Below are 13,953 nucleotides of genomic sequence, written 5' to 3'. Positions count from 1 at the left end.
GAAAATGTGTGCCTACTGTGTGTGGGCGGCTGTCCTTTGGTACCTGCGGGTATAGAGCACTAGTTTTAAAGTGCAAGAGACTTCTTATAATGATATCTTCCCACCAGTAGAACGAAGTCTGCCGAGTTCATTCCCTAACTGCAGAAGAATTCTTTACTGTCTGAGCCACCAGGGAAGTCATGTCTGACTCTTTTGCGACCCTCTCCAGGCTCTTCTGTCCACGGGATTACCCAGGCAATAATACTGGAGTTGGTTGCCATTTCTTTCTCCAGGGGATCTTCCCAACCCAGGAATCGAACTCACATCTTCCACGTCTCCTGCATGGCAAGCAGGATTCTTCAGCACTGAGCCACCAGGGAAGCCCAGAGCTTGGGAATCCCTGCACTTCACTGCCTCCCAGAGGCCAAAGGAAGAGTTGGGGAAGAAGCCATTGGTGCGAGTACTGGGCGTCTTTATCAGCCTTGTGTGTCACCACTGGGACACAGAAGTCCTGGCTTCCAAATCTATCTTGGTAGTAAATGCTGCCTGGGACAGGCTTCTTGGAGGAGGGGTAATGTGAGGTGGGTTTTGAAGGATGAACAGGAATTTGCCAAGCTGGATTATACAAAGCCTCAGATACACTGCTAAAGGTTTGGTTCACTGATTCAGTAAACAACTCCTGCCACTCCCTACTGCCCAGCCCTGTGCTGAGTGATGCTGAGGACTATGAGAGGTCTCAGTTCCAGCCCCATATCTGAAGATCTCCCAATCTGGGGAAGAAAGGACTAGACACATATAATCCCAGCCCCATGGGACCAGAGCTGAGCCAGAGGGAGAGATGAGGCTGGAGAAGTAGAGGGTCTACCTGAGGGAGGGCTTCCTGGGAGAGGGGATATTGTGCCTGTATCTTATTGAGTGGGCAGGAATTCACCAAGGTGAGAAAAATTGGAGTGGGGAGGTGGATGGGCAGGCAGAGTGAACAGCATAAGCAAAGGCCTGGTTGAATAAAAAGACCATGAATTTGAATAAAATATGTGAGTTGAGATCCTGCTGGGCCTAAAGCAGTCAAGAAAGGTGTTTGAGAAAGGCGGTATCCCATCCAATCCGCGTGAATGGAGACTTCTGGACAGAGCAGCCACTGGCAAGAGGCTGCAGTTCCTGGCTTTAACTGAATGGTCTGGGATCCAGCCCTTTCTTCAAGGGCTGGGGGAATGGTCCTCCTGGCATCCTTCTAGTGTCTGCCCAAGTCCACACCAGGAGTGGGGGCTGTCTGGGAAACTGGGACACCAGCGGAAGGGCCACCCCATCAGCCCCTGCCTGCCAGGACTTCCTGCATTCAGTCATGGCCTCGTGCCATCCAGACCTGGCTCTGCTGGTCTGAGGGCTAGGGCTGGCAGGGTCTGGCGGGGCGGGCGGGGGGGGGAGTGTCAAAAAAACCACCTCCCTACCTCTAGAAGAATTTAGGAAGAGTATGGACCCTGGAGAGTCCAGATCAGGTTCAAATCTTGGTTAGGCCATTCACTCATTGGCTGTGTGATCTTGGACAAATATGTTGACCTCTCTGAGCTGGTTTCCTTATCTGTGAAATTAAGAGAGTTCTATTTATGGGACTGCTAGAGAATTCAGTGGTCTCTTCAGGCTGACATATAACAACAGTGGTTGACCTTTGTTGAGCACCTACCCTGTGTTTAACTTGAAGCCACGTCTGTCTCCATCCACTAGATCATTAAATCTGCTGTGCTGGTCCTTGTCACTCCCATTTTACAGCGAAGGATACAGCCGCTCAGCCACTCAGCAGCCAAGGTTCCCCAGGGAGGATATGCACAGCCCCAAGGCCCCCCTTACCACTCCTGGTCTTGGCATGGAGCCACCGTGCCCACTGGGATGAAGCCAGCTTCGTACCCTCTTCCCGCCTCCTCACCCCACCGGCGCCTGGGCATGAAAGAACCTCCTGTTTCTCCAGGGAATTAGCAGCTCTAAGCTCCCAGCAGAGCAGCCAAAAGTGGTCCATTCATTTGCCTTAGTGAGAAGAGACTAATCACTCCCTCCTTCCTCACCCCAGGGGGTAGGGCAGAGGGAAATTTAGAAGAGCCAGGAACTGTAACTCTGGTTGGCTGAGGGAAACTGAGGCAAAGAAGTCATTTATGTAAGGTCACCCAGGGGAACCGGGATGCAAACTTCAGTCTCACTCTGGAGTTGAGCTGAGTTCTGCATTTTGCAGGAGAGAAAATGGAGGCTCAGAGAGGGTCATGGATTTGCTGAAGTCACACAGCAAGTATAGGTCACCAAGGACTCTGGGGAGACAGCCACCCTCATGGTAGAAAACAGGTCCCACTTCCCATAAGTTTGTCACCTTGGAGTAGGGCAGGGAAAAGCCCTCAGATTGCTTTGCGCTTCAGTTTCCCCCTGGGGCATAAGTGTAATGATTGTCCCAAGTCCGCAGCCTGGAGAGCCTGTGGAGGTAAGGGTGATGGAATCCTCTGGGGTTGGCAGCCGCATGTGGGGCCAATCTGGGTCTGATTTATCCACCGGGGCCTGCATGGGTACTGCAGGGCCCAGTTCAGGGTAAAAGGATGCTCAGTTGTTTCTGACAGGACTCGTCGGTCCTGCAGGAGGTAAGCTTGTGAGCCTTACCATCTCCAGATAAGTGGAGATGACAGTGGGCAGGAGAGGGGGTGGCCGCACATGAAGGGGCTGAGCTGAGCTGGCCAGGGAACACCTTGGGCCACAACTGAGTGTGTTGGACGGTGAACATGAGTGACTGTGCTGTGAGTGTGGCCCCGGGGGCCTGTCCCCATGCGACTTGGCATCAGGTGGTCACGGTTGGGTGCTGACTGTAGGTATGCCCATGGCTGTAATCATGCTTGGCTGTAAACAACGTGGGGCAGACGTGAGCTGTTTGTGGCTGCCAGGAAGGCTAAGTTTCCGTGGGTATGCACGGCAACAGGTGTGTTTGAGTGTGAAGGGGCTGGGTGCAGCTGGGCTCAGAGTTGTGAGTTTGGTTGTACAGTAGATATGACTTGTGTGTGGCCAGGTGACAGTGTGAGTGGCCCGTGTGACTTATATGTGGCCTGGCCAGGTGTGGCTGGGCTGCACGTGCTCTCACTGTACGTCTGGGATATGACATCGTATCAGTGGTTGGTAATGACGTTGTATGTGACAGGTGTGAATATGCTTGCACGTGCCCTGTGGATATGTCAGGTGTGTGAGAGGCATTTCAGGGGACAGCGTCTGTTCCTGAGGCCCAGCTCTCCAGGAGGGTCCTGCCTCCTAGCTCATCTTCTGGGCAACCAGCCTCCTCCCCTGTTCCCGCCCCCGACTCGCAGCAGTCCCTGGCCTAAGACCCAGTGTGGGGGAGACAGAGAGGGCGCTCAGGGCTGAGGGTGGGAGGCCGCTGGCCCATTCCCAGTGCAGGCCTATAAATAGCTCTTTGAGCCCAGCAGATTCCCAGGCAAGGTTGCCTCATTCAAGCCCCCAGCAACAGCCTGCTCCCAGGCCCCAGGCCAGTCCCTCTAAGCTCAGCCCTGGCACCAGTGAGGGGAGCCAGGGAGGGGGGAGGAGGGGGGAGGGAACAAGTGGGGGGAGTCAGGGTGGGGATTAGCTTGGTTCGGAAGCCACAGACCTGGTGTCCCACTTGTCGTTGTTCAGAAGCTCTGTCGTGTCCAACTGTTTGTGACCCCGTGGACTGCAGCATGCAAGCTTCCCTGTCCTTCACTATCTCCCTGGGTTTACTCAAACTCATGTCCACTGAGTCGATGATGCCATCTAACCATCTCATCCTGGGTTACCCCCTTCTCCTGCCCGCAGTCTTTCCCAACATCAGGGTCTTTTCAAATGAGTCAGCTCTTCGCATTAGGTGGCCAAAGTATTAGAGTTTCAGCTTCAGCATCAGGGCTCCCAGTTGGCCCCTACCCATACTCTGCAACCTCAGGCAGGGGGTCCTATCTCCCTGAGCCTCAGTTTTCTTGGCTGGAAAACGGGCAGCAGCTTGATACAGCTGCTTGATACAGCAGCTTGATACAGCTCCCAGCTTCTGTGTTTACTTCCCATTTCACTCTCCCAGCAACCCTTAAGGTGGTTTACGTTTAATGATCCCTGTTTTTGACAGGGAAACTGAGACACAGGAAAATGAAATGGCTGGTCCAGAGTTACACTGTTAGGGATTTCAGAGAGGATTTTTTTTTGGGGGGGTGGCATGCTTCAAAGCCTGTGGGGTCTCAGTTTCCTGACCAGGGACTGAACCTTGGCCATGGTAGTGAAAGTGTGGAATTCTAACCATTAGACCAGCATGGAACTCCTCAGAAAGGGGTTTTGAACTCTGGACTTGTGGGGGCCAAGCTGCCCCCACACAAGTCACCCAGACTCCTGTCCCTGCGGCCTGCCACCTGCAGACACTCACAGTGGTGTGACCCCTGACCACCATCCGTCTTCTGTGATGAGAAGTTCCCCAGCGTGTCACGTTGGTCCCTATGGCCACCACTAGCCCACCCCCAGAACAACCTGCTGACACAGACCTTCCAGGGCAAACTTGCTCCCTTGGGGTCTTCCCTCATCCTTCACTCATTCTCACCCCCTTTTTGGTAATCTTGCTGAAATCACCCAGTTCCCTGTTTCTTTATTTTCCCACCAGTCGAGACCCACCCTCAGAGATACAGCCACACACATACATGGATGCAGGACACTCAGCCAGCACAGCCCAGTCTCGGTGCTGAGAAACGGAGACCCTGGGAAGAAAGGCTTGCTAGGCAAAGGGCTGATTTCTTTATATTTTTGTCCTCCCTCATTTCCACTTGTCATTATGGGGAAATGCACAGAACACAGAATTTCCCATTTGCAAGTGCACGGTTAGTGGCGGTGACCCACGTTACTGTGCAGCCATCACCACTGTCTAGTTCTAGAATACGTCCAGCGGGCCCAGAGGAAGCCCTGTCCCCATGTGGGGTCCCTCCGTCATTCCCCTCCCCCAGCTCCTGGTCATCCCGATCTACTCTCTGCCTCTGTATCTATCTATTCTGAACATTTCATATAAAGGGACTCAGACTGTGACCCTTTTGTGCTTGGCTTCGTTCACTCAGCATAGTATTTTCAAAGTTCATCTATGTTGGAACGTGTATTAGTGCTTCGTTCCTTTTTATGGCTGAATGATATTCCATTGTAGACCCTTTAAGATCTGGGATCTCCCTACAAAGACATGCACACCACTCCCCCCAACAAAGCAAAAATATTTCTGTAACAACAATACCTGGTCCACCCCAGGTGCTCCATAAAAGCTGACTAGATAATAGAATGAGTGGATGGATGATAGTTCTGGCTGGCACTGGCAAAAACAGCTCTGGGTGTGACACACCTGGGCCCTGACTTTGCAAGTCTCTTACCATCTGTGTGCCCTAAGGAGCTTGCTTTCCTCTCTGAGTCTCGCTTCCTCTCTTATACTGTGGTGTAAAACAGTAACTGTAGCCAAAACTGTTTAAAGTGTGAGCCCTGGAGAGCTAGACAGACCAGGATTGGAATCCCAGCTCTGCACTTTGCCTAGGCGTGACCTTGAGAGAGAGAGAGAGAGAGAGAGACTTCATCTCCCTGGAGACTCAGTTTCCCCATCTGTAAGATGGAGCAGGCCCACCATGGGACTTCTGGGGACACTGATTGTGAATGGGAAGAAGTCTGGCACAGTCGTCTCTGGGGTGGGGTGAGTGGTCGTAGGAGTGGGGAGGGGATTTTAGGCAGAGGGAACCCCCTCCCTCGCACAGTTGGAGGCTTCAGGCTGGCGGGGGCGCATGCGCAAAGCAGCCCCGCAGCCCCTTTATAAGCGCTGAGGCGGCGCTGGGGCGAGCAGAGCGCAGGGCGCAGGGGTGGACCCGGCGCGGATTGAGCCCAGCCGAGCGTCCTTTGTGCCGGTCGACCGCCCCGGGATGCGTTGGCGCTAGGAGCCAGGTGGGGGTCGGTCGTGGGGAGGGGGTTACGTTGAGGGAGAGGTCCTAGGGGATTCACACAGAGCTCAAGATTTGGGGGAGAGGGGGCTGGGATCAGAGAAAAGCCCCTAGCATGGGGTGGTGGCTTAGAGGGGGAGGGAAGCCTCGAGTTGGGGAGGGAAGGCAAACTAGGAGAGGGCTTGAGAATGTCAGGGGGATTCGGATTTGGGGGTAAGGTTGTCTAGAGAATGCAGAGACGACCCTTCGATGGGGAGGGGCCGGGCTGGGGGTGGGTCTTAGAGCTGGGGAGGCACTGGAACCAAAGCTAAAGAAGGGGAGCCCCAAGTTTAGAGATAAGAGGCGAACAGCCACCCGCTGAGCGTGGGACTCCGGAACAGGGCACCCCGTGTCTGAGCTGAGACACCCCAAGATTTTAAGTGGGGATTCCCAGTTTCCAGATGAATGCAGGATTCCAGGATGGACTGCAGTGGTGAGGGGCTCCCCAGACCAGCCTGAGCCCGATAGAAGGGGGTCTGTACAAAGACTGAACCCCCATAGGGAAGGGGTGTCCTGCGGTGTCTCTGCCCTTTTGGCTCAGGTCTTGTTACCACATCTTGACTCAGGCAGGAGGCTCTGGGGGCGCTCCATCCCACGGTGGTTCCTGTTGTTTCCTGGGACCTAGAGTTGGGGTGCTGTCCCTTCTCTTGGGGAGCATGCTGTGTGTCCGAGGTGAATACTAAGTGAGAGCCCCTTAAATCCCTAGCTATCAATCAGAGCACCCAGTTGCTAAGGGGGAGCCGCCCCAGTACTTTCGCATCTGGCCGTGTCCTCACCACCAGACACAGACCCTCGCCTCACCCCTTCAGTTCTGTCTGGCCATATGGATGCATGTGGAAGTCCTGGATTGGTTTGGGGGCACAGACACTGGGAAGTAAGGGGCTGGGGCCCTGGGCCCAGCCTGGGCAGGAGCGACCCCCATGCCTGTGTGTGGGGCTTTGTTCCTCTCGGCAGCATTAATGGGAGACAGCCAGGCTGAAGAGAGGGTTGGCGCTGGGCCCCAGCGGGGGTTGTGGGGGAAGGGCAGGGAGGGAAGCCTGGGCAGACTGTGGGACCCCAGAACCCCAGCAGCCTCGCTGGCGTGGGGACATTCCCAAATGGAAGCTGTCCCCCAGGAGCTAGGGACTTGTGTGTGTGTGTGTGTGCGTATATGTGTGTGTGTCTACCCCATGCTGGGAGGAGGTGGATGCTTATGGTGTCCTCTGTGAGTCTAATGTGACCGAGGTTGTGTCTTTGTCAGGAAACTTGTGCCGAGGCCACATCACCCGGTTGCAAAATGATATGTGCCCACCAGTCACCAAAGCCACAATTTATCCAGTCTGGTCTGTGCCAGGGGCTGGCAGCTACATGTGTGAGTGTGTGTGAGGAACTGTGTCTGACAGCATGGCCTCATCGAGGGGTTTCCGTGGGGAGCCTGAGACTGTGGGTGTGTGTCTTTGTGTAGAAGACATGCTGCCTGCCTTGTAAGTGCCCATATTGTCTCTCTTTGTTAATGTCACTGTGAATCTGTGCGTGTGAGTCTCCAAGGCTCTGAGCCTAGAGTGTGTGGCTGTGTGTGTGTCCCGTGTGTACAGCCAGGACCTCTCCATGTGGTTGGCAGTGTGGGCCCTGGGTGGGGGAGTGTGAGGTGTGGTCTGTGTGCAGAATTGGGGAGCTAATGGGGGAGACATTGGCAGGGGGTTCGGGTCTCCAAGGGGCAACCAGGGCTGAATAACTGAGCCCGGCTTCCTTTCTCCTCCAAGGAGTTCCATGCGTTGAACCCACGCACACAAATACACCCTGACTCCAAGGCCAGCAACACGTACACGTGTGTGCTCATAGCCTCTGCTAAGCATTACTGGTGCCCACACACCCAGAGACCACACTTGGCCCCCTGGGCCCACCCGGTACACACTGCCACTGTGGACCCTCGTACATGGTCCCATACACAGAGCGCATCCTTGCCTGGACAGCGCCTCGATGCACAACCAGGCACAACACACAAAAACACGCCTGCGGGCAAACTCACCCTCACTCAATGCCTTCTGAGACAGGAGGTGGGTGTGAAGGAGGGGGAGACACAGGCGCGCGCGCGCACGCACACACACACACTTTCTTCCCTCTCTTTCTTCCTGGCCACCCCTCCCCCAGAGCCCCACAGGCCCCTACTTGCATATGTATGAGACTCATGCATTATTAATAAGGGGACAAGCCCCAGACAGCTGTGTAAATGCTCACCTCTGGTGGCCCTGGGGAAGAGGTATTTTAAGAGAAAGGGTGTGGGTGTGTGAGGGTGCTGTTGGAGGGGACGGGGTATGTGTGGGAAGGCGTGTGTGTGGCAGGAGGAGGGTGCAGCTGAACCTCTGTCTCTCACCTTGTTGGACCGGTATTGGGTATTTGAGTGTGCACACAAGCCTTTGTGTACAAGTAGCTGTTGTTTATGTGAACATTTCTTAGGCTTCACAAGTCAGCTCATTCCATTCTCCCAGTAACATGCTGAGGTCTGTGCTGGGTGATCCCCATTTTACTAGTGGGAAAACTGAGGCACAGAGTGATGAAGCAACACGTAGGGAGTAGAGACAGGCCTGGAAACCTAGTCTTGAGGATATAGTTTGAGCTGTGAATCATACAAAGTGTGTGTGTGTGGAGGGGTGTGTGGTTGTGCACGTGCGTGAGAATTCTCTGTACTTGCCACCTCCTAAGGCTTCCCAGGGGGCACTAGTGGTAAAGAACCTGCCTGCCATTGCAGGAGATGTAAGAGATGCAGGTTCGATCCCTAGGTCAGGAAGATCCCCTGGAGGAGGGCATGGCAACCCACTCCAGTGTTCTTGCCTGGAGAATCCCATGGACAGAGGAGCCTGGTGGGCTACGGTCCACAGGGTTGCAAAAAACCGGACAGAACTAAAGTGACTTAGCACGCACTCATGCAAGGCTCTCCTGGGGCAGGCACAGCCAGAGTCCTGCCCCACCCTTTAATACCTATCCAGGACTTGAGCTCTCAGAGGACCCTGCCCCGCTCAGGGTTCTGAAAGGGGGAAATGAGGACAGCCAGGGATGGAGGTTGAAACTGCTGAGGTTTACACGTTGGTAGTTACGGACACCATACCAGGAGCTGACCTCTGCCCTGCTGTGCAGTCCTAGGCAAACCACTCAGCCTCTCTGGACCCCGAGTTACTGTCCTAAGAAGGCAAGGAGAGTGGGCAGTGCCTCTGTGTTGCCGCCCCAAAGTTCAGCACCACGGACAGGTCCCCGGCCTGCCTTCCTACCGGGCCTCTGGGAGCTGGAACCTGGCAGGGCCCCGCGGTCCCCCGCAGGACCCTATTCCGGACTCCATCCACACTCCCCTACTCAGGGCTATTCTTTTATCAGGAAGAGGGTGCAGGGGCTGGGTTTATAGGTAATGTTCTAACTTCCCGTCTGTCCCCACCTGCTGAGGCACGTTGGTGGGGGAGGGGGACACAGGGAGGGGGCTTTCAGAGGAGTGGGAGGCTTTAGGGGGGAGCCATACCAGGGTTTCTAGTCTCGGGAAGAATGTGAAGTCTGGGAGGACGCTGTGTCCCAGTGCCTGTAACGGGCTTTGCTTACAGGTAGTGCTCAGTATTTGTGCACTTTATTATCATGTGCCACAACCTCTACAGAAGTCTGGACCCACAGCAGGAGTTTATCTGTGGATCTAGGAGGCCTCCTCGCCAGGCAGTGTGAATTCAGACGGAGGATGGGATGGGCAAGGGCGAGGCCCCTTCCTCCAGCTGGGACTTGGCAGCTCTTCAAAAATCCCAGAAACCAGGAATAGAATCTTGGCAACAACCAGATCCTGGAATTGAAGCTGAGAATCGTGTCAGTCAGCAAACTCAGATTACAGGCTGACTTGGAGGCCAGCCTACTGCCAGAACTGGGGACCCCAGGCAGACTAGGACTGGATGTTGCCCTCTAGGGGCCCCCAATTTGATTTAGGAGGCCAACTGGAAAAATGGGATTTTGATCTTGGCTGTTAAAGTCAATAATAATAACAGCTGAAATTTACCCCTGCATGCCAGGCAGTGCTAAGTATTTTGTATGTATTGACTGAATTGACTGATCTATTTCTTCCAACTACCTGACTTTATCCCCATCTGACCTGCAAAGAAACTGAGGCACAGAGAAGCTAAGCTATGTGCTCAAGGTCACACAGCAAGGAACAGGCAGAGAGACAACCCCGGTTTGATGCACTCATGCTCTGACCATCAGACTTCACTTGCTGGGGTTCTGAAGTAAGTTCGTCCTGGATTTGGATCCCGGATCTGCCCTTGCTTGTTGACTGTGTGACCTTGAGTGATGCATGGCCTCTCTAGCCCACATTTCCAGATCTGTAGAGGGGGAGGAATTGGTCCTTTCATGTCAACTGTCTAGAAGGGATGTACTCACCCCTGTACTCCCTCTCCATCTTGTTTCAGGTCCAGGATGGGGGCCTTGTCTGTCTGGGTGTCAGGCCTCCTGACTCTCCAGATGCTTCTCTTTGTGGCTGGGGAGCAGGGTGAGTTTGCTTGTGAGGTGGGAGAGGTTGGGGTCTGGAGAACTGACAAGATGGGGCAGCCTTTTAACTTGAGAGTCTTCTCCTGCTGGTTCTCTGGCTTGGTCTGGAGAATAAAATGAGAATAGATGAAAAAAAGTCTTTGAACAGTTAAAAGCGAACAAGACACCTGAGAGGTTATTTTTAGTCATTGCCAGCAGAGGCTAGAGGTTCCCGCCTCTCACTGTTTTGCTGAGATGAGCTGAAGAGAGAAAGAGAGGGGAAAAAAAAAAAGGGAGAGAGAATCGTATGAAGATTGATTAGTGATGCCTGCCATGGGTGTAGCAATAGAAATAAAACCCTGTATGCCTCTCCCTGGCATCTCCCCAGTGGTGGTCAAAAGGCCAGACTTTAGAAATGCCTCCTGATTTGCTCTGTGGCCTTAAGCAAGTATGATGTCTGTGAGCCTCAATTTCCTCAACTCCCCCAGAAAAGGATGAGAGATGGCTACCTCTGCAGATGGTTATGAAAAGCAAATGAGCTGATTGCTATTTATAAAGTGCCTGGTATGTAGAAGGTACTCCACAAACACCGGTTCCCTTCCGATGGTTGCCTCTCGTTTAACTTTTAGGGAAACCATGGCTCAGAGGAGAACACTAACTTTTCCATGGCCACGTCAGTGACACTGAGAGTCAAATCTCTGGTCTCCAGGATCTGGACTTTGAGTGTAGGCAGAACTATGAAAGGATCCAACCCGGTTACCCCTCTTCTGCTCACAGATTGGGCTGCAGATCTCAGATCTGTGTACTGCCCTGTGATGTTGTATAGGCAGCCTAACCTCTCTGGCCTCAGTCTCCCTGTCTGTAAAGTGAGGAAAGCTGCAGTCTCTGCTGGTCCTTGCCTCTCAATCAGGCCTTCTCTCCACCTTCTCCTCCCCAGGCCCACAGCACACCACCGCAGCTGCAGCCACTGCTGAGAAGGGGCTCCACATGCAGAAAGTGGGGTCTGGGTCAGTCCGGGCTGCCCTGGCAGAGTTGGTGGCCCTGCCCTGTCTCTTTAGCCTGCGGCCACGGCCAGGTGCAGCTCGAGAAGCCCCACGGATCAAATGGACCAAGGTGCGGACTGCATCAGGCCAGCGGCAGGACTTGCCCATCCTAGTAGCCAAGGACAACGTGGTCCGAGTCGCCAAGGGCTGGCAGGGACGTGTGTCACTTCCCGCCTACCCCCGGCACCGAGCCAACGCCACGTTGCTGCTGGGACCACTGAGGGCCAGCGACTCCGGGCTCTACCGCTGCCAGGTGGTGAGGGGCATCGAGGATGAGCAGGACCTGGTGCCCCTGGAGGTGACGGGTCAGTTGGGGGAAGGGGAGGGGCCAAGGCTGGGACGGGGAAGTGCACTCACTGAACGTCATCTTAGAAATCACTCCTTGGGGAATTCCCTGGTGTCCAGTGGTTAGGACTCTGCGCTTTCACTGCCAAGGGCCTGGGTTCGAGGGCTTGGATTCAACCCCTTTTGGGCAAGTTAAGATCCTGCAGGCAAAAAAGAAAGAAAGAAAGAAATACTCCCTGAACAGTGATTGGCTCTCAATTCTGATAAAATCATGAAGAAAGTCTCTATGCGTACTCCTCTCTTTTTAACATCTCTGTTTTTTAGCTAAGAGAAAGCAGCCTCTGACTAGTCTCTTACAGGCCACAACATTTCACAGGATTTCATAACCTGCAGTCCATGTCATGGTCATCTACTTTCACATAAGGCAGAGGATATTGGTTTTGTATTTTAAATAAGAATACAAATTTCCTTTTAAAATAAATATATGTTTTTTAAAAGGGAAGTTCTTTTTAAAAAGTCGATTGAAAATATATGTTAAGGGGACTTCCCTGATGATCCAGTGGCTAAGACTCCACGTTCCCAAGGCAGGGGGCCTGGAGTTTGATCCTTGGTCAGGGAACTAGATCCCACAAGCCAAAACTAAAGATCCTGCATGCTACAATTAAGAGCTGTGCAGCCAAATAAATAAATAACAAACATTTTAAAAATACAGGTAGAATTCGTTAAAAAAATATGAAAAGGAATTATATATTAAGGAAGTGACAGTCCTCACATATCTGTTTAACCAATTTGTACATTAAATTCTTTCTGTTGAAATATTCAGTGTAGTTTCTGTTTTCCTAACCAGTCAAGCTGAACAATGCAAACAAATATATATTTTTTTAATTATTAAACCAAAGTCCTAGAAAAGGGCATGGCATACAGAAGATGCTCAATAGATATTTGAGCACTGAATCAATGAAAGGATCATTGTGTGGAGAACATCCTGTGGATGCCAACTGGGAAGTCAATTTCCCTTAACCTGTGTTGAAAAGTGGAAGTGAAAGTGTTAGTCACTCTGTCCTGTAGCCTGCCAGGCTCCTCTGTCCATGGTATTCTCCAGGCAAGAATATTGGAATGGGTTGCCATGCCCTCCTCCAGGGGACTGTCCTGACCCAGGGATCAAACCTGGGTCTCCCACATTTCAGGCAGATTCTTTACTGTCTCAGCCACCTGGGAAGCCCTATGTTGGCCACGAGGAAAGTCCCTGCACCCCCCTGTTCTGGAGCACAGTCTTTCCACGCCCAACAATGTCTCAGTGCATATTTTATGGGGTCAGCCAATGTTCCCCTTTCTAAAGCCTTGTTCTCAAAACTAATAAACCTCAAAGAAAACTGGTAAGTGATGAAAGAAGGGAATTCCACCTCTGGGTTTGTTTGGTTTGTTCATTCTACCAGACCTTTATTGAGCGACTACCACGTGACAGCCTGGTGCTGGAGACACAGCCATGACTGGGACACAGCTTCTGCCTTCTGGGAGCTCTCAGTGTAATAAGATGGAGCAAAATGTTTAATTTCTTTTGTCTCACTCAGCCATTTCTCTCATCCCTAAATCAGAATTTGAGTCACAGTGAGCTTACTGATGCTTCACATCTGATAAACCAGGATGTGAATTACACGTTACCTCCTCCAGGAAGCCGTGAGTGACTCCATTTCTAAACTGGGCAAGAGCCACGTTTGATCACCGGTTGCTCTTTGCTTCCTCTCCCAGTGCGTGTGCTTAGTTCCTGAAAGGAAGAATGTCTCTCACTCTTGTCCATGCCTTCTGTTACCTCCAGTCCCTAACCCTGGCATGAAGAATGCTGTCTTTGGAGTCCAGATCTTCCTGAATACAAATTCTGGCTCTCCCTTATACTGGTCATATGGCCCTAGACTTGTCCCTCAACCTCTCTGAGCCTTTGTTTCCTCCTTTGGAAATGGGGATAATCATAGGGTCGTTGTAAGATTTCAATGAGGTAATGAATATAAAGGGGCTTCCGGGGTGGTGCTAGTGGTAAAGAACACACCTGCCAATGCAGGAGACTTAAGAGATGTGGGTTCAATCGCTGGGTTGGGAAGATCCCCTTGGAAAGGCCTTGGAAAGGGAATGATTGGTCGACCCCATAAAATACACAGTAAGACATTGTTGGCCCATGGCCAACATAGGGCTTCCCAGTAGCTCAGACAGTAAAG

General features: G+C 52.6%; 1 protein-coding gene across 2 annotated transcripts in view; it reads left to right on the top strand.

Annotated features, from left to right (window-relative positions):
- The first annotated feature begins 5,782 nt into the window (after window positions 1-5,782).
- NCAN (neurocan) overlaps window positions 5,783-13,953 on the top strand; it is a 29,466-nt gene continuing 21,295 nt past the window's right edge. Inside the window, exons 1-4 of one of the 2 annotated variants that reach the window (XM_086408175.1) lie at window positions 5,783-5,910; window positions 10,050-10,174; window positions 10,358-10,437; window positions 11,353-11,763. In XM_086408175.1, the coding sequence (XP_086264301.1) occupies window positions 10,128-10,174; window positions 10,358-10,437; window positions 11,353-11,763 (538 nt within the window). In that variant the 5' untranslated portion in view covers window positions 5,783-5,910; window positions 10,050-10,127. The remainder of the gene's footprint in view (window positions 5,911-10,049; window positions 10,175-10,357; window positions 10,438-11,352; window positions 11,764-13,953) is intronic. The other variant, XM_086408174.1, reaches the window with a different exon arrangement.

Source organism: Bos grunniens, chromosome 7, assembly GCF_055505025.1.
Source record: "Bos grunniens cultivar Pamir isolate PY7600 chromosome 7, Bosgru_T2T1.0, whole genome shotgun sequence".
In the NCBI taxonomy this organism is placed as follows: Eukaryota; Metazoa; Chordata; class Mammalia; order Artiodactyla; family Bovidae; genus Bos; species Bos grunniens.
This window is presented reverse-complemented; position numbering and strand designations above follow the sequence as displayed.